The following is a 21,905-nucleotide window of genomic DNA, read 5'->3' as shown; positions in this document are numbered from 1 at the left end:
GAAACTTAGAAATAATGGAAGCAATTTGATAAAACATAACTTTACAACAAATAAGCTCAGTATAAACTAAAACAATTATGTACTTAAAACTAGATTTTGACACAAGAGCGGGGGTCCCTAGATAAAGGATGGGAGACCTGACATAGTTGATACTCTACTTCAGTGGTGCAAATTTCCAATAAATTTGTAATTAATCAAATCATTTAGACCCAAATTATATGGAGTAAATGTGGGGTTTTGGGCCCCTGGGGGTCTGGGGCCCACGGGTGGTTGCACTCTTTACCAGGATGGTTAATCCAGCCTTGAAAATTTACATCTGAAATGTTGTAGAGTACGTGGATAAAGTATACAGTGGAAAAACCCAAGTCGGGTACCTCAGATGGGCTCCTGAATACACTAATTAGAACTTTCCACCACCGTCGTGTGATGCCTTTTTTGTCAGCTTTGTTTGATTTACTTTCAACAACAGACACGTAAACAGCCTCGCTGCTAGTGACACTGCTGTACACTGTACAACGTTTTTGGGGCAGGCGGGGAGGGACAGAGGGAGGGGGCTGCTTCTGCTTCTGCTGCTGCTGCTGCTGCTGCTGCTGGAGGAGCTGCTGCTGCTGCTGCTGCTCCTGCTCGGTGAGAGGCAGACAGAGCAACGTAGCGAAACACAAGGTAGGCTGCTAGCTGAGAAGGCAGCATGGCGGGTCTACAGGACTTCCAACAAGGCAGCCACTGTCACAGGAAAACGTGGATCAATATACTACTAGGAATACTACAATTACTTTTGCCCTACGTCCAGCACGGAGGGGCTCAGCTGCAAGGTTTGTCTTCACCTTTATTTTCCGCTTCGGATGTAACGTTAAAACGACCGTTGGAGAAAAAAAAAAAAAAAAAAAAAAAGGGAAAAAAAATGTACGTTAAGTTAGCTAGGCTGACTTGACAGCAAACGTTAGGCTGGAAAATTGGTAACGAGTTGAGTCGTCCAAACTGCATATAAACTAAAGACAGGCGACACATTTTCCCGAATACATTTCCACGCAGTGACTTGGGGCATATTTTGATATTTACCAACTTAGTAGAGGGCTATAGTTGTTGTTTTGTCAACCTGCTAGTTCATGCTAGCTGCCAGTTCCCCGTACTGTTTCTAAACGAAACTAACTTGTTCAGGCAGGGAACTAAGCTAACGTACTAACGGGACTAAAAATTGGTATTTAACGGTTTCTGTGGTCAGTGTAGTGAAGATACACCATGCAGTAAGCTAACACTACAGTCGAGTGTGCCGCAGTAGCAGTATAGATGTGTTTCCCAAGTTCGTTAGCCACCGAGCTAATCTTCCTGCTAATCAAGCAGCTAGCCAACAGCCTTTGTCAGCCTGCCGAGGCGAAGTCATTTCCTCACTTGTCTGTATGATTAACATCAACTACGTTTCAGTTTATTCATTTGTAATAACCAGTAATAATAAAGTGAATGTGACAGTTTGCATCCTAATTGTTTCGACAGCTTAAATTCGTTGCATTTCCAGTTCTCTGTCTTGCCCAGGTTACTAAATTTCCAACCCAACACCTCACTGTTATTTTCTTGCTCCCACAAAGCTCTGAGTCAGATGTCCACCAGCGTGGTCGAGGTCTGGCAGCCAGAGGATGCAGACCCATTAGTCCCGCTTCAGGTAATCATAATTTCTCTCTGGGGTGTGTTTTGTATGGAGGAGATGAGAATATCTATATGCAAAACACAGATCACCTAACAGAAGCTTTCGAATGCAGCCAGATGCACGCACACGTGTGCGGTTAGTGCATCCCCATTGTGTTTGGCTCCACTTTGCAGCTAGCGGAGTTGTCCATATTCAGTCCTTTATGTAAGGAAAGATCGGTACCCATCCGTGATTTTGTGATCATAGTTTTGTGCAGAAGTTTTAGACATCGAGCCAGAAGCCACAGTTCAATACACGACTTTGAAAAGAGACTGGAGCGGGAGGCCACCTGCCATGTGGCTTCTCCTTATTTTCTTTTGTACATAGTGTCCATTGTGGAGTTCAGTCACCAGTAGGCACTGAGAGCACGTTAGGAACGATGCAGTTAGAATACTAGTTTGTAGTGCTTTCCTGCATACTACTTTTCAGTTTTTTTTTTCCTGCTCCTTTAGTTTGCATGTTTTGCTGTTTGTTGTGCAGGTTTTATTTTTTATTTTTTTTCTTAAGAATCTGACATTTTCAAGTTGGCTGCTGGTGTGATGATTATGTAATCATGGAGCAAGACAAGCACAAACAGCTGGAGTTTAGTGTTTACTGATAACCTGTCATGAGGTCACCAGCTGACTGTCATGTTACCTTTGGGGGGTGTGGCATTTTCTTCAGGACTTTGTAAACATATAGAGTTGATAATTTGGTTACTTTGAAAATAAGCAAAAGGTTTGCAGGTTTGCCTTCCACAAAAATACATATACATAGTTTACTTGGTTAGTGTGTTCCCCAGAGTTTTTAAAATGCTTGTATTGCCATCTGCTTACTGCGTTAATTACCGTAGACCAGAGATAACACAGGAAGAGTTGGTAATTCATTCATTCATTCAACACACTCTTAGAGTGTGTTGAATGAATGAATAAATAAATAAATAAATAAGATGGGTTTTAGTTGGTGTTTGGACTTGTTTTTTCCACTCACCTCTATCTTGCAGACCAATTGGCAGACCGCAGAATTGTTGACATTGTTAGGTGTCATGTTTAGATAGGCAGCAGTGAATGGAGTGGCTGTCTCAGTTACATTGACTATATGAAAAAGAGCATGACATGGATGTCTTTCTGCTATAGTCCAGTCCTGCACGTGGTCAGCTGGTTAAGTAATGCATGTTGCTAAAGGCTCATTGAAGTGCTGATCCAGGAGATAGCGTGTCATGTGCCTTGACACATAGTTAAAATCCAATCAGATATTAAATTTGGGTAGGAGACATAACTGAGCAGATATTGTGTGCATATCTAAGGCTCGTAATTTTTGCCATCTTCATCTCCTACCTCTTGTGATTTTGTAAACATTGACTTGTGTTTTGGGTTTGACTATGGATCATGTGTTTGGTTTGGCTGCAAGTTTAGATCCAGTCCCTTAGTAATTGTTATATTAATTCGGGTTCCATCTCTTTCATTTGCCTGGTTTTGTGTTTTTGTATACAGTCTCTTGTCCTAAAAAAATTAAATCTTTGCATTCATCTTAAAATCCCTGCATGTAGAATTCAATGAATTTACAGATGCTCCAGTTCTGCTTTTGAATATTCCCCCTGCTTTAATGGATCACCTGCTGCAACAAGCAGCAATAGCGTGTGCTCTGTCATTGTTGTGCTTAATCAGCTGGAAAATCAGTTTTCTCGTTCATTTAAGCCATTAGCATGCCAGGCTTCAAAGGTGGTGGTGTCATTATAGGATATAATGTACAATAAGACAAGGATACATCAGTTGGAACCTTTAAAGCTGCAACTTGTAACTATTGCTGTGTTTAGACAAGGGACGTGTAGTGATGGATATAACTGATATATCTAATTTTATAATCCAAAATTTAAAACATTATAATGCAAAGGACCAGTAAATTCAATGGAAAAACTGTTTAGAATTGAAATAACAAAACAGAGATGTCTTTCTTTTTTGGTTAATTCACTAAACTAAATGCCTTACAAACCAAGGCATCTCATCACATAAGCGCATAAATCGTATTAATGCAATACTGCTATAAATCAGACCTACCCTTTGATTTGCAACACTGCCTACAATAGCTTAATATGCTATAACCAGAGACATTTAAGGAGTAGCTACCTCAGTAGAAACAATGTGGCTTATATTCTTTATTATCTCACAAAAAGAGCATGTCACTGTTGTGAAGATGTAATTTCTTTGTAATTGTACCAACATACTACATTCCTAAAGGTGTGTGTTTGTATCTGGTGTGAAATTAGAGTAGTTTTCAATAGAGTGGTGGTGGAAAGATGGGGGAGGGGCAATAAAATGCCTGACAGATCATGGTCCACGGTAGTGTTGCTCAGACCACCACTATACTTACATATGTCTTCCATTGGTGTTTTGTGGGGTGATCATGAAGCCATAACGTAGCCATAAGATTGTTCCTATGGAAACCGGATGTTCACCATTTGATGAGACCAGAGCTTATCTCTGTATGCCATGCATGGTGCACATAGCCTACTACACCGTAGTTAACAGTGTTTGCTGTTTGTACTGCTGTGGTGTAATTCTCAGATACCTACTTAGCAAGCCTGATTCAATGAAAGTAAAATATACTCTCATTTTTTGTTTTTCATACAGTACTACATGTATGTGCATTTTGAAATGTTCTGCAGAACAGACTGAAACTGATCCTTATTTTGCGCACGATCAAAGCCGTGCCATTGCAACATTGACAAGTAAGTTGTCAGTTAACTATGAAAGGCACTGCTGGTCAAATTTTCTTTCAAGAGAGGGTAACTAAGTACATGTAGTATGTTGACATGCACAGTGTAATCTGATTAGGCAATGGTTAGAAGTGTGCACATGGTTTAGAGTAACTATAGTTTTCCCAGTTGACAGGATTTGTGATAACTGTGAGAATGTCTGGAAGGATATTCTGTAGTCTGTAGGAAATATATCATTAGTGCTACAAAGTAGGAGAAAGAAAAATGTAGGGAACTCAGCTGTACTGTAACTGGACTGGACTGGATTAATCATGTTGATTTAATTTTATTGTCCTTCACAACTAGCAGAGCATTGAAATTAGGTTAATGGATATATAGAGGTTTTAACCAACACAAAAACCATATGATTAACTAATGAATAAAAAAGACTTATCGTGTTGAGAAAAGAAAAATTAAAAGTTGTATCAGTCCTGATTAACAATTACATCAATGTTTTTGTTTAGTCACCGATCTTCAGAAATTCTGTATTCATTCAGTAATTCCATTGGCACAATGTAGTGGACAACAAACTGGATGTTCATTGTTTTATTCTGATTCTGAGAACATGAGTATACCCTGCCAACACTGGCAGAAAAGGCTGCCTGCTGTCTAATTTGGAGTCAGGGTGGCAAAGATTTAATGCCTGTTTTTTTTTCCCAAGATTATTTCAGTTTTCTGATTGGATGTCCTGCTTTATTTAAAGTGAAATCATATTTTATGCAAAATAAAATCTTTTGACATTTCAAGAAATAAAATGCAGATGCACAGTGAAACATATCAAAGGAGTTGTTGGTTTATCAATATGCATCAGACCTCTTGATTATGAAAATCATCATAGTAGCAATAACATAGTTTGGTATACCAGTAAATTTCCATTCCACTGAGTCTCCTGATATGGTTTCTTTCCAGGCCACAGTGTTGATGTAGAATCAATGGGTTGCAATTAGCTATTTTGACCATATTAACTAAAATGTCTTTTCTTTCAATTTCAGGTGGAGAAGGAGCGAAGAAAAGATGGTCTTCCACTAGACGACAGGTAAGCTTTTTTTAAAAATCCATCTTCTGTGGGAACAGCGTAAAACTGAAACTCTTCAATGGGTTCTTGCACACATTTGTAATATATTGCACATTTCATGACACAGCAACCCACGATGAAACAGGCATGAAAAAACATTTAAACCATCTAACTTTGCTAGTTCAAACATTGGTCAGAGAAAGCCACACATACATTCAGCAAGTTTAAAGTGAATGATGTTGATGAAAGGTTTCCACCTGTTAAAGAGTGACACTCGGGAGTACCTAGAGAGGTTCCACCAAGCCCAATTATTACGAACAAACCCCAAACCAACGTACGGATTACATCATCCTGAAGTGTTTCTCTGGTGTAGACTAGAATTATACCATAAGACACACAATGAAAGCAGAGCTGTGGCGTACATTTGGTTTGTGACCAGCCCACTGGAAAAACATGCTTACCTCTGCATCACCAAAGAAGGATTACGTGCTTATGTACAGACAAGAAGTACTATGGAAAAAAATGTGCTCCAATGTACTATGAACATATTCAACAAATTGCAAAATATAGTACAGCTCTGTTGAATGGTTTATTTAATATGCCGAATCACACTGTAGCTGTAAGGTGACATGTTTTTGTACTCACATAGACAAATGATGTGGTGTGTTTTCAGGGTAACAAGACTCAAGGTTTCTAAAAAGCTTTTTAAAAGTCTTACCCTGTATGCAGGCTTTGTTGTTTATGTTGGTGAGTGAGGGGGTGTGTGATGGAGAGAGTTTGGGGGCGTGTGTTAAAGAGGCACAGAACCAAATTCCTGACTAATTTTAGAACTCCTTGAAAGAAAAAGGAGGGGAGGTCTGTCTTTCCCAGCTGTTTTTGTTCCCGCAGAATATTGTTTGGAGAATGGATGTTTGCTGAAAAATATCATAAAGTCATGGTATTTAGTAATTTGCTGGTATTGTTGGTGTTTGCTCAGAAACAATAATATATTTAGGCTTTTTTTGTCCCTCTTATTGAATAACCCTCTTATTGAATAACTAGTTTTTTTAAGTTACACATATATTCATAGCTTTTGCGCCTGCTTCTGCTCCTTGTTTATCTGTCTAGAGAAGCAATGTCAGTAATGTAAAGAGCCAAGCCTGTCATATACCCAAAACTAGCTCAGTATGTTCCCCACCCTTAACTGTTTCTTGCCTAGACGTTTGTATGTCAGCATGTTGGGCTGTCTTGTCTCTGCAAGATGTTTGTATTGCTCTGATGACGAGTTATGTCAAAGTCATGCTATTGTATAACCAAACATGTACTTGTGGCTATAATATGAAAATAGTTCGTTGTCCAAATAGGAAAGATGTGCTAATGCAACCTAGCATAAAAATTGGGTTCACTGCAACTGTATGTAAGAACTGCACCACACATTGAATAATTTGGACTAATTGGTGCCGTAACATTTTAAAAACACTGTTTTGTAGTACAATACATACATTTTCTGCAGTAAAAGTGTGTTAAATAGACACTCTTACTAGTCGTGAGGGGTACTACTCAGGCTGTGAAAAAAGTTGTTTAATATTTTCTGTGGCTCTGGAGGGAGGTTTCCAATGTCTGAATAAAATAACCCTTATCTCAGCTTGAGCTTGGAGAATGTAAATTTGTATCAGAAAGCCTGCATTATAACTTGTGGGTTTGGAGTTTAAAAGATATGGTCACTTTACCAGGCAGGGTCAGTCTAATAAAAAGATGCTATCAAGCTTCCTTATGGGAACTGTAAGACTAAGTTTTGTTTTTTTGTTTTTTTTGGGTGCTTGACTCTGGATGTCTTGGCTTTTGATTGCGTCAATTTTTGACAACTCTTTTTTTCAAATCTGACTCTTGTAAGTCTCCCTAACGTTTATGAAAGTGCAGTATTAAATCTCTGGAGTACTCCTTTAAAGAGAAAGCCTTTCAGTTTTGATATAAAGTTAATCTGGTTTACATGCAGCCAACATTTGCTGAACTGGGTTGGAATATAGCTATTTTTATATCCAGGGAGGTGTGAGGCAATGGAGGCTTTGAAGTGCTGGTTGACCTCGAACCGTCCAGAGCTGTGGGCTGTGAGGCCTCTCGTGCTTGGGTTATCAGGCACTTGGCAGGCCTGCCATCACTCTCTCCCAGCCTAAAGAGCAAAGCAGGCTGCAGATGCAGAGGTTAATGATATCTCTTTCTCAGTCCAGTCTTGTGTCAAAATGTCTTGGCTCTTCTTCTCGCCTTTTTTTTACCTCTTTTTTTCTTTAATTGCCACCACAGTCATTTCTTATAATGCCCCTACTCCTTTATTGTGCTTATGTGGTGTGCCACATACCTACTCTTTGGCGTTGCATTATGTTAATAATTTGGCACAAGTACTTCTGTGTCATGTGGTTTTAATTTCACTCTCAGTCTTATTGTTTCCCTGCTTTCTACAAATGTGTGTGAGCACCAGTTGACCTAAACTCTCCTCTGGTCCTAACCTCTTCCCTGGAGCATGGCTGAGGTCACTGCTAACACTGACTTTGAGTTAGATCCAGGGGATCAAATAGCAACAAACATAACTTGTTATTTTTGTACTGTGACAGTGAACAGAACCTTTGGACTACAGCTCAGTGGTACGCTTATCGAGAGACTGAGTTTTTCATCAAGGGCAGCTGCTGCTGATTTCAGAGAAAATACTAAGTTACTAATACATATGACAAGGTAATGCCATCCTTCAACTTTAAAGAAGTGCATAGGAACCTGACACTTAAAGACAACCTGACACTACTAACTATTTAAGTGGCAATCTCGAAGATTTTAATTTAAACAAATGTCTGTTAAGTCACTAGCTATTGATGAATGAGGTAACACAATGGTGACTGAGCCTATGGCCCACTGGTGAAAGTATTACAATATTTATATATTTGCAGTATTATGATCTGGGCGTTTGTAACAACATTCCTGGAAAAAATGCTGTATTAAGTTAACTGATAATTCGAGATTGCTGCTAATGCAAACTGAACATTTCCTACTGCTGCAGCTTCACATTAAAAGCATTTAACACGAGTGGAAAGTTATTATGAAGTAAGTACAGGAAATGCAATGTGTTAATCAGTGAGCTTAGTACTTACCGCTATCATTCATCTAAAAATGCACCTACAAAACAAGACAATAGTCATTTTCAGCATTCTTGGACAGCGGATCAGTCTGAATTATTGCAGGGAGTAATGGAATAAGGAGCAGCCACAGTTAGCTGTTATGTGAAGAGCTGCAGGTGACAAGCTGCACACCTCCAACTCCTTTCACTGTGCCCTGCTGTTCACTGACTCATCCTGTATGCAATGTAAAATGAGATTACTGTTGCTCACAAAATGATGGAAAAAGGCCAATTATTGCCTGACTTCTTTATTAAAATGACATTAGTTTATTTTGCTGCCCCCAGAGTATTAAACCGCATTTGCTGTTACCAACAGTAACTACAGGCTTCACCAAATCAAGCAGGACTGAAATCTTAGAGATTGCCACTTTAAAAAGAGTTCAGCATGTTTTCCACTTTGCATTTTAACTTGGAATCTGGCTTTTGCATTTTGAAACTAATCAGTTTTACATTAATCAGCATATGTGCATTTTAATTAGGTAGTGCATTCCTAAACCTTGTCTTTTACAGCTCTTTTATTCCATAATAGTTATGTTTTTAATTAGATAAATGGCTATGTGATATTGAAACTGCTGATCTTAGATTTCCACCAACAGATCTATATCAACTTTTTGCCATTACACAGGACGCCTCTGTAGAGGCATACGACCTCATTTCCCCTAGACATTTGACCCCTCATATGCTCACTCACACGCTCCGACTAACACTGTTTGAAGTTATACTGTTTGACAAGTTATGAATAAACAATTGGAACTACAGAGAGCATGAGAAAGAGGGGGGCATTTGTTATATAATATGTAAGATAGTCTCATCAAGTCAAACCCCTCTGCCGGCTTATTTCTGGTTCTTTATGTTGTAGTATTGCATTTTTTTATCGCAGGCTAAATCTGCAGCAGGAAGACAGAGTGGGAAATGATAATCTGATGTTGTTAAACAGGTGGTAACCATGAGGCGTTATGACAACTCAGTCCCTCAGAGCAGGTGAATGAATGGTTATGACTGGTTGAAAGGCAGAAACTTACTGTTGGTGATAATAGGTTGCAATTTCTGCTGCATGCATCTATAAAATATTGTCAACCCTTTGACACCAGTTTAGTTTGAAGTGAATAGAAAGATACTACAACAGCAAACAAGCAAGACACTGCATGCTCACCTCCTACCTTGCTAAGGTCTCACTGGATGGTAACCTACAGTGAAACATCTTTTTTACATTATAAAATAAGGGGATAATAAGGGGATTTTGTTGATATCTGCCAGAGCTACTCATGCTTGTTTTTATATTTCGGATCCCTTCTTTGTATCCGGTTCCCTCTGTGGCCTCTATGGCATATTTGCATAATGGCAACAAATCAGACAAGGATGCATCTGTTACATGGCTCGGTAATGTAAAAATTTGATATTACATTACATTGATTTGGCAGTCGCATTTGTCCAAAGAAACATAGAGTTAGTGCACTCAGCCTCAATAGGACCAAGCTAGATGTCATCAACAATTGGAAGTGCATCCCTCTTAAACAAGCAAATAAAAGCATGTTCACTTCTATAGTATAAGTGCTTGTGGGATCCAGGTGTGTTAATCAGGTTACACTTACTTTGAATTTGAACTGAGATAAGGTAAAGGAAAAGGTGTTATTTAAGAATCCTGCAAGAATCTGAATTGTATTAATCTGATCATAATCAAATTGTTATTGTGCATGCACACTACCGGTCAAAAATTTTAGAACACACCCATTTTTCCAGTTTTTATTGCTAAGTCCAGTGAAAAACCTTAAATGGTAAAAAGTTTAGGTCACCAAGAACTGAAAAATCCTGTAAATTAATAGAAAACAGGCCTTTTCATGGATTGAGAAATTGGTTAACTTACAGCTTTCCTGCAGCAGTGTAAGTAAATTAAGCCTTGAAAGTTGATGCAAACAATTCCTAAAGGTTCTCCTGCTTTAGCTGATTACTTACAGACCGTCTGTCTGTACAAAGGCAGTGTTGGAACAGACTGTGTTACTACACCCTCTGATGTATTATTTGGACAATACTGTACTACAGAAGTAATACTGTATATTGCTATCAGAATGGTGAAAAAAAAAGTCAAGTAACAGAGGAAGACAGAGTGGTTGGTCGGTGGTTCATGCTACATCAAGAAAATGACCCAAAACACTACAAGAAAAAAATTAGACGGCTTCACATGATGGAAGACCAGCACAGTCTCCAGACATAAAACCCATGGAGCTGGTTTGGGATGAACTGGAGAGCAAATGAAAGCAATGCAAACTACAAAGTCAATACATTTGTGGTAACTTCTGCAACAGTGTTGGGACAAATTTTTTTAACAATATATGATCTCCATTCTTGAAAGAAAATCACGAGTGTGTTCAGCTGCCGGACGAATCAAAAATTTAGGTTACATTTAGTTCAACAAGAAGATTCCATGATTCCTTGTTTTGTAAAATCGCCGATTTTTAATTTGTTCTATGATTTAATTTCATAAAACACCGAGACATCGGATTATGTAAATTTAAATCACAGCTGCAAAAATTGAGGTGCTTGAAAACTTTTGCATCCTTTCCAATTGCCTATATAGGCTTAGCTGCAGCTCAGAAAGTGACCCAGTTCACTAGAGCTTTGGCACAAGTGGCTATTCACAACAATACAGCATGTCAACTTAGTGATTTTTGAATCCTAGCAGTAAACACTGTTAAACACTAACCAAACTAACCAAAACAGAAGATACAGGTCTGTACAGGTCTGTACAACACTCTCAGACCTTGCTGTTAACTCTGGCTATCTCAACTATGAGCAGATTGAACTGAGATGAGTCTGATTTCCTGCACATTAACTTCACGCAGTTAGAAAAGTTGTACTGGGCTGGCTTTAGCAGTACTCAAATCACTCTTAACTTTGGATTAATTTTTGTCAAGTAATAGTCACACTTAAACTCAGCTACATTTGTACTGACTGTTATAAAGCTATAGTCTATACTGGAATTTATACGAAGAGGTTATATGTATAGTAATGTTTATTACATGAGAAACTATCAAGACCAGACAGAAAGTGAAAGCAATGCAAACTACAAGTGCAACATATTCGTGAGAACGTCTGTAACAGCGTTGGGACAAACGTCAATATCTGATCTCCATTTTAGTAAGAACACCACAAGTGTGTTCGGCTGCTGGATAAATTTAGTTAAACCACTACAAATATTGCAAATGAGATTGCTGATTTAACAGGAAAAGGTTCAATCTAAACATTTCCTAATATTTGCATTTACTATATAAACAGTATGTACTGTTACATGTCTGTGTATGCCTGTTCATAATTGAAAGTCTTCATGAGTGATATGGCACTGCCTGTTTTTGTTGTAATATATATAACCTGTGAATATCGCGAGTGCTTTGGACATGATGCTCAATTCATAAATCATTTTTGGTAGAAAACTTGCTTCAACTTTTCTGTCCTTTTTAGAATGAGTATTTAAAGCAGCTTGCCAGGGAGTCCAGGTGTCTTTCCTTGGTCACTGATTCAGATATTTCTATAGTCATGAAAAATCATGGATCCAATTATAAAGAGTTGCTAAATGATGTCCCAAAGGAGTGTGGGAATTTTTCAGCAATCCTACCCCATGTTTTAGGCGCTAAAAGTAAAGTAGGGATGCTTTCAAGATTAATGCCATGAATAGTTTTTATTTATCAATTAACTTCATACAAAGCGAAGTAAACAGAAAAACCTAAACCAAATACATATTTGCTGTGACTGCCTTTTGCCTTTAAAACAGCACCAGTTCTCCTCGGTATACTTGCACACAGTTTTTCAGGGTTCTTGTCAGGTAGGTTTTTCTAAGCATCTTGGAGAACTTGCCACAGTTGTCCTGTGGATTCAGGCTGTCTCAGTGTCTTCTGTCTCTTCATGTAATCCCAGACTGACTCCATGATGTGGGGGCCAGACCATCTGTTGCAGGACTCCTTATTCCTCTTGTCTCTGAAGACAGTTCTTCATGACACTAGCTGTATGGTTGGTGGTGGTGTCATGCTGCATAAATGAATTTGGGAACGATCAGACACCTCCCTGATGGTGCTGCATGATGGATAAGAATCTAAATATTTAAAGTGCCTAAAACTTTTGCACAGCACTGTCTGTCAGGATAACATCAGGAAGAATGCAGACTCTATCAAGGTAGTTGTTATGTAAAAAAGTGAGTGCCCTAAGGGGGAACCTTGTATTTTTTTAACGAAATTCTTCATTAAGGACTTTCTCAAATGTGTTGAAATCATGCAAACTTGCAAGACTAAGCCCGCATACTGTGTGTTTGTTGTTACCAAATGCACAGCACATATTTTGTGTTTCATAAAATGTGTGTCTGGTAAAGGTCTATTGCTTAAAAACTGATATTTCTTACATCTGGAGTTTATCTGTTGTTTTTGAACTCGGTTGTTTTAGATCAGTGTAAATCAGATAAGTCTTGCCCCTCATATACAAATTACAATGTCTTCCGCCTCTAGCTTGGTCTTAGAATCCGAACTGTAACCCCTGCATCAACTGCTTATCACTTCTTCTCCTGTTCCGATGACAGAGTGCAGCCTGCTTGTTTTTTCTACATAATACACCCCAGACTGCTATAAAGTAGCTGAGGCAGATGACTACTGGTGACTGGTATGAGGAACTGTTACTAATAAGACTAATCACCTGGAGCTCAATTCATGAGCTATTTTACATAGCTGTAATGGTCAGGAGAAGCTGCTAAATGAGGGAACTTATAACCACTCTCTGTGTGTGTTTGTAACCAAATTTAGACTGCTCACCCTGCCTGTGTGTTTAACAGAAGTGTCATTGAAAGAGGACCAGTTTGAATTGGCAAGCTGTAGTGTTGCTACTGTGGGCTTAGCAGAATACAGTCTAGAGTATTCTCACTTTCTGCTGCTGTTCACTCATACTTTAATTCCTTTTTATTTGTGTTGGTACATACTAATTATGTGCCATTAGAGCTGAAAGAACTGATTGATCGGTTAGTCAGTCAACAGAGAATTAATTGACTGACTATTTTGATAATCTTGAATCGTTTAAGTCAATAATAGCAAATATTCTCTAAATTTAAGCTTCTCGGGAGTGAGGATTTGCTTTTTTTCTTGTGATATGTAATAGTTAACTGAACATCTTTGGGTTATGGCTGGATGTTCGATTGATGCCACTGTATTTTGATTTATTCTTTTATTTGGCACTAGCATGTCTTTCTCTGGGCTTTGTAGCTGTCAGATTGCAAAAGGAGCAACTTAAAAAGATTGGCTCTTCAGCTGAAGAATTTAGATAAATAACACACAAGACTTTTGAATCCTTGATTTCCTTGGCGGCCAGTGTGTTTTTTGACTCAAGCCTCACAACTGAGGTGACTCTAAAAAATTGTTTTTCTGCATATAACAATGCAGCTTTTACTAGAGCTTTAGCGTGGCTCTAGATGTAGACTTGAGTTGTTAGGGTCTGTCTCTGTATTCCATGTTCTTTTTTTCCTCATTAATGAAAGCCTACAGAAAAAGAACTTATTTATTAATGGTTACGTTACAATATTTTGCCTGTGTGATCTACATGAACAATTAAATTGTGGTCTGTCCACTTACTTGCTTCTATCGGTCAACAGTTGTGTGAGTCTTCTGTCAACAGGGTTCAGTCTTGTTTTCACACACATACAAACATAGATGCACACACAACTTTAAATCAGCTGCTGTCCCCCTGTTTCAAGGCACCCGTTCCCAGAGCTCATTAGCACACGATGTCTCACACACCGTCACCAATAAAAACACAGTGGAGGTCGAAAAGGAGCTGCTATGACCTCATACAATCCACATTTTCACATGATCACAGTTTTGTTAGTTGCTTTTTTGTTGTTTATGCCATTACATGACATGAGTTTCTAAGTTTTAAGTGTTTTGTAATATGTGTGAGATCCAGTGTTTCATGGTTCCTGTTTTAAACCTAACTTGCCGATTCCTGCTTTTTGACAAAATATTTTGTGATTTTTGCTAAATCACTCTCCATGCTGTTACATTCATACAAAATTTGTTGAAAGTGTTTGACCCATGTACTCAGCATCAAAAGATAATGTAATCATGGTTTAGAATGATGTAATCTGCTATCTGTGAATACATAGGAAATCAAAAATTTTTAATCTGAGAAAATGACTGACATTTATTTAGGACTACGATCTTGTCTGGAGAGATCTGAATTTTAGTCGAAATTTTTTTATCTCTTATTAATAGTAAACTCCCACTTTATACAAGCTCTGAGCTCTTCATTAGAATCTTTGATCGTACCCTTGTTGTAGGTTTAGACCTCCGTTAAAATACACACTATTTATTTATCTGATAAAGGTCCTGAACGATTGTTGAGGAGATGTGCAACTTTTTCCAAAACACCCTAATTATCCCGAGCACTGTGAAATATTGTTGTAAAACAATATTCAATGGAAATAAGTGTGTCTTCATTCATATTATGATCCATGATATCCTTTGCTTGCATCACCTCTTTGTGTGATAGTTGTCTAACTTCTGTGCCGGTATGATCCTATTCACTTTGTTAGGCAAGGAAGTAGATGGTTTGTGGAGTGGCCTGAGGCTGTAATACTTTCAACTGTTAATTCATCCCTTTGAACTGTCACATGCTCTGTTGGAAAAGGGACACAGTGTTCCTGTCCTACATTGTTCGTAAAATGTACAAACAGATGTTTTTTGTCTCATGTTTTACATTTTTAGTGAAACTAATTAAATATAAGTATTTTCCTTTGGCCTAATGTTTTTTTCTATTGTGTTTTTCCTCTCTCCATCAGCTCCTCTCCATATACACGGGAGAATGGGAGGCCCTTGCATTTTCAGCCCCCAGCACAGGAGTTTGGGACACAGTAAGTACTGCTCTCACTTCTTAGTTTAATTATTGTTATTGTACTGAAAATGATGAAATCCTTCTTTAAGCACCCAGTACGATAACACAAGGACAAGAAAACTCCACTGACTCAATTCAATCTGTGCTAAAGACAGTGACGTCATACCAGGTGATATGTTGCTGTAGTGAATACTATTGATTTGGAAGATTTCATAAAGCGGGGGTCCCTGCGTAAAAGAACAGACAGAATATCCAAGTATGGCAGTAAGCTCACTTTCCCAGCGTCCAGGCGCATACTGGAGAGGGTTGACCTCAGTCAAAAGGACTTGAGGACTTTAGTGTCTGCTTCCATACTCCCAAAGCAGAGCGAATATCAGATACTATGTTGGACAGTGGTCCCCATTCCTTCTGTTCAAAACAAACAGTCACAAGCAGCATCTATTTTGTGATATTTTATATCATACATTTGGAATGCAGAAAACAGGCAAATTACAAAAGATTCTCATAGTATTGTATAAATATTTGCCCACAGAAACATAATTGTTTCCAGGAATTTGTATTTAAGATCAAATCAGGAATATGACTGAAGTCCAACACATCATCTTGTGGTTTCCTTTGTGTGTGTGTGTGTGTGTGTGTGTGTGTGTGTGTGTGTGTGTGTGTGTGTGTGTGTGTGTGTGTGTGTGTGTGTGTGTGTGTGTGTGTGTGTGTGTGTGTGTGTGTGTGTGTGTGTGTGTGTGTGTGTGCTGTGTGCGTGTGTATGTGTGTGCGTGTGTGCGTGTGTATGTGTGTGTGTAAAAACTGTGGGAACAGTCATAATTCTACTGTTTAGTTTCACCAGTATTATTAATTAAACTGTATAATTGAGCCCTTTTCCTGTTCTATTCACACATCGACTCAATCAGACATTACACGGACTATGTACTGGGGAGCTGCCAGGGTAAAGTCTGTTTAATGTTCGGTTCAACTGATTTAGACATTTGCGCTCACACATACAGTTCCTTCATGTAATGTCTAGAAAAGTACAGGTTTGCAGTGCATGTGTGAAAGCAGCTTTAGACCAACACTATCTCCTGATTTATATTCTATTGAGCATGTTGTTTAGTTGCTTAAAAACGACATTAAAGTCTTCAATTGAGGTTTGACAAAACATTTCAAATGAAGATGTCAACAATCTGGAAATGATATGTTGTAGACTTGAAACACTTACAGGATGAAGTCATATTGAAGTATTTTTTCCAGTGTTTTTTCTAACCTGGAATTGGCTGTCCTGGATCAAAACAAATATATTTTATTATGTATTCTAATGTACTCAAATTAAATATGAAATTCGCACTTTGGTCTTCATGTTCACCTTTTGACCTGAGAAACAGTTCAGAAACCTCTATCTGTTTTCGTCTGCATTTCGTCTGCAGCAAAATTAGACTTGCAATAAAAATTAGGATTTCTTGTCCCACAAAAAAATTAAAAGAAGTGAAGTTAAATTGGGAAAAAAATAAAAAAAAAGATTTATAATGCACTGTTCCTTTCCCAGAAAAAAACAAAGGATTGGCCTACCTTTGTATTCCTGGGCTTCCTCTGCACTCAAGTACACACAGACCACCATTGACTCCACACTAATTACATCAGCTTCTCCTCAACAATTCCATGTGCTTGGTGTTTAACTATGTCCAGCTCTGTTTAAGCACAACACACTGGCTGTTGACTCCCCCTTGCACATGTATAACTTCTCTGCATTGACCAGCTAGAGAAGACTGTTTACACATAGTGTGTAATACCTGCAATATCTGAGTCATGGTCATAATACTGTACCTTAGTATCCTCATGTATAAACTATCAAAAAAGTCTTCTCAGATAAAACAAAAACCCATGTGAAGGAAGAAATACATTAGACCAACATGTCAAAAAGCTCTTATTGGCCTTAAATATCTTTTGAAAGTTTTCGGATCACATAAAAATATTTGCTATTACGGCAGTCTAAACACTGCAAATGTTAGAAAACCTTTCAGACGAGTACATACAAGTACTTGGTCAACATTTGATTACCAGCCTAGTCGTACACTAAAGGTACAGATTGGAACAACCAGTTCTTCTAATAGTACTTCTGGTAATTTGTTGTTACATTCCAAGAATAGTTCCCGCTGCAGCTCTGCCAGCTTTGTGTTGTGACAACAGTGTCCATGAAGCATTTATAGACCACAATTTGAGAATTCTCAGGGTGCATGGTTTGGATTTTTCCAAGTATTTTAAAGTCTAGAATTTAGGAAAATCTAGATATCCCTACGAAAAATCTGTGATCTCCAAAATGGTCCATATGTGTTGCAGATTGTGTAGATTAGTATATAGGTCAAGTGCAGCAATCCAGCAACTGATGTAAAAACAACACACTCTAAAGGCAAATATTTGTCTATAGTGTGTAGTATTTGTGTTATGGTAGATTCACAACAGGTTCATTTATTGTAGCTTAATTCAATTCAAAATAATTTCTCATCATTTGTTCTCTGGTGTTTGATTAAAACAGGAAGAACATACAATATTCCAAGCTTCATCTACAAATAACAATGTACATTCCACATTTAAATGTTATGTATGGGTTGTGCACAAAATCAACAGAACCAATGACAACTCAATACTATCATGCAGTGTAATACAACAACATGAACTGTGCCATCCAGATATACCATAAAGATGAACCAGCACCTCTCTGGCACAGATTTAACTAACACTGAACTATAAAAACCTCAAAGTGGTAGTATTTATTGCAAGGCTGTCGTATTGGATTACATTATATTGTATAGAGGTTCCTGTTATTGCTACTACCCTCCCCTGCGAGGGTAATAAAACTATAATTGCATTAAGTCATGCACATACTTTGCATTTTCAAGATTTTCTCTAAGACCCAGTCATCTTGTATTTTAACCCAAATGAAAGTACTTCAAATCCCACCTTAGTCAGTCATACATTGCTATTCAACATCCGTTATGAATATTGGTAAACATTTAAATGGATTTGTTATTATATTCCGTGTGTGAGAACACAACATTTAGAAAGTAAGATTGCAAACAGAGATTTGTCTTTTAATTAAATTGGAAATATAATTAATTAATTAATATAATTGGCTGTCACCAGGCAGAAAATGTTGAGTGGTAGCGTGGGACTGTAATAGATTACAGCAGAAATGGCCAAATCCAGAGAGCTAATCTTTGATTTAATGCAAACTAAAGCCTTTTCATAGCCTTTCTTATGTCCATATTTGTATATGTGGTTTTAATTCCGACACCGGGGCCTTCCTCAGATTAAAAATGAAGAGGTCATACTTGTTACCCATCTGTTGACAAAGAGGCAAGTGGCTGGCTTTCTTCTTACAGCTTCCCTATTATGAAAGAATGCAAAATGCTCAGTGACTCCCATGGTTTATTTCTGAATTACTAGGCTAAACTCTAATTTTTAATCACAGACTCATGGTGGATTTTAAAGTTTCATTTAACCTTTATATAAATGCAAATGAAAATGTGTAAAACTGTTTCCCAGTTTTGCTCATCTAAATGTCACCTGAAAAAATAAGCTATTAGTTCACATTAATTGCTGTTACACAGGACCCACTATAAGAAGAGGAAAGCAATATTCTTGTTTGGTGTTTTATATATGACCTTAAACTTGTGATCATGTAGCATGGAAAAATTGTGCTTGGATTATGTGACATCATGTAAAATTAACATTTTGACCATAATTGTTCCAATGGAAGTTGACCAATAAATGATAAATTTTTTAAGTTAACATTAACCATGTTCACTCCAACTGTAATGGGTTAAATGGGCAGCAGAAGGATGCAAAGTAATAGCTAGCTAGCCCTAGAGGACTCATGAATAAGGTAACTCATGTTGTATAGTGAACATTTTGGTGCCCGTAAATTGTGGTGTGCACCTTTTAGTTTCTCAGCTGGCAATTGTGCTTCCTGGGTACCAGCTCAGTTGAGAGCCAAGTTATTTATGATGCTGTTCTGTCTGTCTTTACAGGCCACTGGGGCTGCCAAGAGCTGAAACCATATATATACACAACCCCAGCCAGGAAGTTCCTGTGACACTGCTGTCAATGTTTACATCCAGCAGGCATTTTTACATACCTTCCTTTCACAGAAGAGTAGGTATCCATGTGTATACACCAGTAGGTGCACAAGACATTCACAAGTAACGATGTTTAGAACTAATTCTGTTCAAGTAATTTTTCTATCTTGTAATGATTTATTGTCTCATTTTTCCTCTCTGTCCTAGGTGATCCCACCCAGAGGGAAAGCATCTTTTAAACTAATTTTCCTTCCGTCTGAGGAGGGCAATATAGAAAACACATTATTTATAAACACATCAGCCCATGGGCTGCTGTCATACCAGGTCAGTCCCATTAACTCACCTCCTGCTGTATTGTCTCAGACCATGTTCTGTTGGGATAATGGTGAAAAACCCATCATAATGATTGAGGTCCTTCTTCTCCTTCACCTTTTATCTCCAGATAGAGAGTGAAAAGCGCTCATGTGTTTGTTATATTACCACATTATGAGTTTACTAACAGCATTACTCATATCAGACTTTGATTTTCTTTAAATATTTATGATCCAAAATAACAGCCAACCAGACTGCTGCTCAGAACTTTGCTAGCATCCATAATGTTTGTTTTCGTTTTTCCACCCACATGCACATGCTCATAAACAACGGAAGTCAAAAACTATGTTACTTATGCTCTACTGATTAGTTGATCACACAAATCATGTTGGACCATTGCTTCAAAAACAACTTGTGTTACATATTTAGGCCCAAAAATTAAAAATTTTCACAAGTCGGTCATCGTCAAACTAGTGGGCACTTTACAGAAAAGGTGTAGTTGTTGGTGTTTCCAATGAAAATCAGTTGATTGAGTACTTCACTATTGCCTCAAGATTAAAAAAAACAAAAACCCCTAGTTTCACACAAGTAACATCTTGTTCTTGCTTTAATGCTTTTGGTTTTAATTCCCTTGAATAGACCCACGTTTGGGTTCTGTCTAACTAGAATAATAAGAATACAGTCTGGAAATGTGCATTCACATGCTTTAAACCGCGGTATCCTCTGGAGTTGCTTGCACTCCAGTCCCTGGGTCTGTCTTGTTGCTCCACCTTAACTGCTTTTGCTACCACTGTAGCTCCATTTAATTGAATTTTAGACATTGGGGGCAGCAGAAAATGGTTTGAGTTCCAGGGCTGAGAAAGAATGTTATACATAAGTAAAATTGTTAACATTGTGCTACATTACAGAGAAATACAAAAATGTAATAATGAACCACGCACAAATTGAACCACCTGTTTACAACACCAATAAAAGCAATAATGACTCTGAATGAACATGACTGAACATTTTGATGATATATTTCAAAACACCACACAACTAATGAACACTTGGATAAGCCACACAGCGCATGTTTATCTAGGCTATCTAACATTACAGCAAGTGACCATGCTAAATGGCTAATGGTAGGCTATTTACATGTTTCAAATGATAAGCCATATTTGAGGTCAGCGAATTATAGGCGAATGTTTGCTTGCAGAGTCTGCATGTCACTTTCTTGGGGCTGTCCTTTACCCTCTGGAAATGATCCCACACTTTTGGATTTCCTGCCCGACATATGTAATTATTATCTTAAAACAACAGAAACCAGCCGTATAAACAATATCTGTCCGTGACTGACTGAGTTACTGAGGGTCACCACTTCCTATGGAATTTGATTTTGTTTCTTGTTTTTTTGTTTTTTTGTTTGTCTTCCCCTTTTGGTGATACATTATTATCTCACCTTGTGCAGTATTTGTTTTTATTTATAACCACAAAACGTTACCTACATTCTACAAACTGCTCCAAAAGTTCAATTCAGGCCCACTAAATGATGCTATTCCTTGTTGACTGCCTGGACTTAATATAATGCACACTGTGTAAATAGAATACTTTTATAAATGTTAACTGTTCCTTTTCCAGGTGTATGGTGTGGGAGTTCACTGGGGTTCATTAAAGTCTTTCCAAAGAAAGGATAGTCTGCTAATATTCCCTCACATCCAGAGCATTAAGCTGACCCAAACTCAGGTATGTATTTAAATGTCTGTGTGTTGGTTTGTGCATGGCATACAGATAACTATATAACAGCTCATCATTGGAAACAGCTGATTTCCCCTTTCCTGCCATCCCTGATAAACAGATGGGTGCATACGTACACACACAGGCTTTGTGGTACACACTGACAAGCACTTGTTGTGAAATTACTGAATGTGTTTCAGTCAGCATGAAGGATCCCACAAAATGTTTTTTTTTTTGTCATGGTCAAAACATGAAAATGTTTGCCTGTATGAACCATAAACACTCAATTTAAAATTATATGAGCTTTGTACAATCTTTCATTTGTACACACATTTCAAAAGCACACACCAAAAACCAATGACAAACTAGTGTATAGTTTTAGA

General features: G+C 37.9%; 1 protein-coding gene across 2 annotated transcripts in view; it reads left to right on the top strand.

The window, feature by feature from the left end:
• The first annotated feature begins 589 nt into the window (after positions 1–589).
• Positions 590–21,905, top strand: part of tmem131l (transmembrane 131 like) — a 37,270-nt gene continuing 15,954 nt past the window's right edge. The window contains exons 1-7 of one of the 2 annotated variants that reach the window (XM_040146253.1): positions 590–812; positions 1,584–1,657; positions 5,408–5,451; positions 15,378–15,449; positions 19,447–19,570; positions 19,702–19,818; positions 21,427–21,531. In XM_040146253.1, coding sequence (XP_040002187.1) covers positions 689–812; positions 1,584–1,657; positions 5,408–5,451; positions 15,378–15,449; positions 19,447–19,570; positions 19,702–19,818; positions 21,427–21,531 — 660 coding nt within the window. In that variant the 5' untranslated portion in view covers positions 590–688. Of the gene's footprint in view, positions 813–940; positions 1,396–1,583; positions 1,658–5,407; positions 5,452–15,377; positions 15,450–19,446; positions 19,571–19,701; positions 19,819–21,426; positions 21,532–21,905 lie in introns of those variants that run through there. The other variant, XM_040146255.1, reaches the window with a different exon arrangement.

This window comes from Xiphias gladius, chromosome 15, assembly GCF_016859285.1.
Source record: "Xiphias gladius isolate SHS-SW01 ecotype Sanya breed wild chromosome 15, ASM1685928v1, whole genome shotgun sequence".
Taxonomy (NCBI): Eukaryota; Metazoa; Chordata; class Actinopteri; order Istiophoriformes; family Xiphiidae; genus Xiphias; species Xiphias gladius.
Note: the sequence above shows the minus strand (reverse complement) of the source record. Positions and strands in the feature narration are given on the sequence as shown.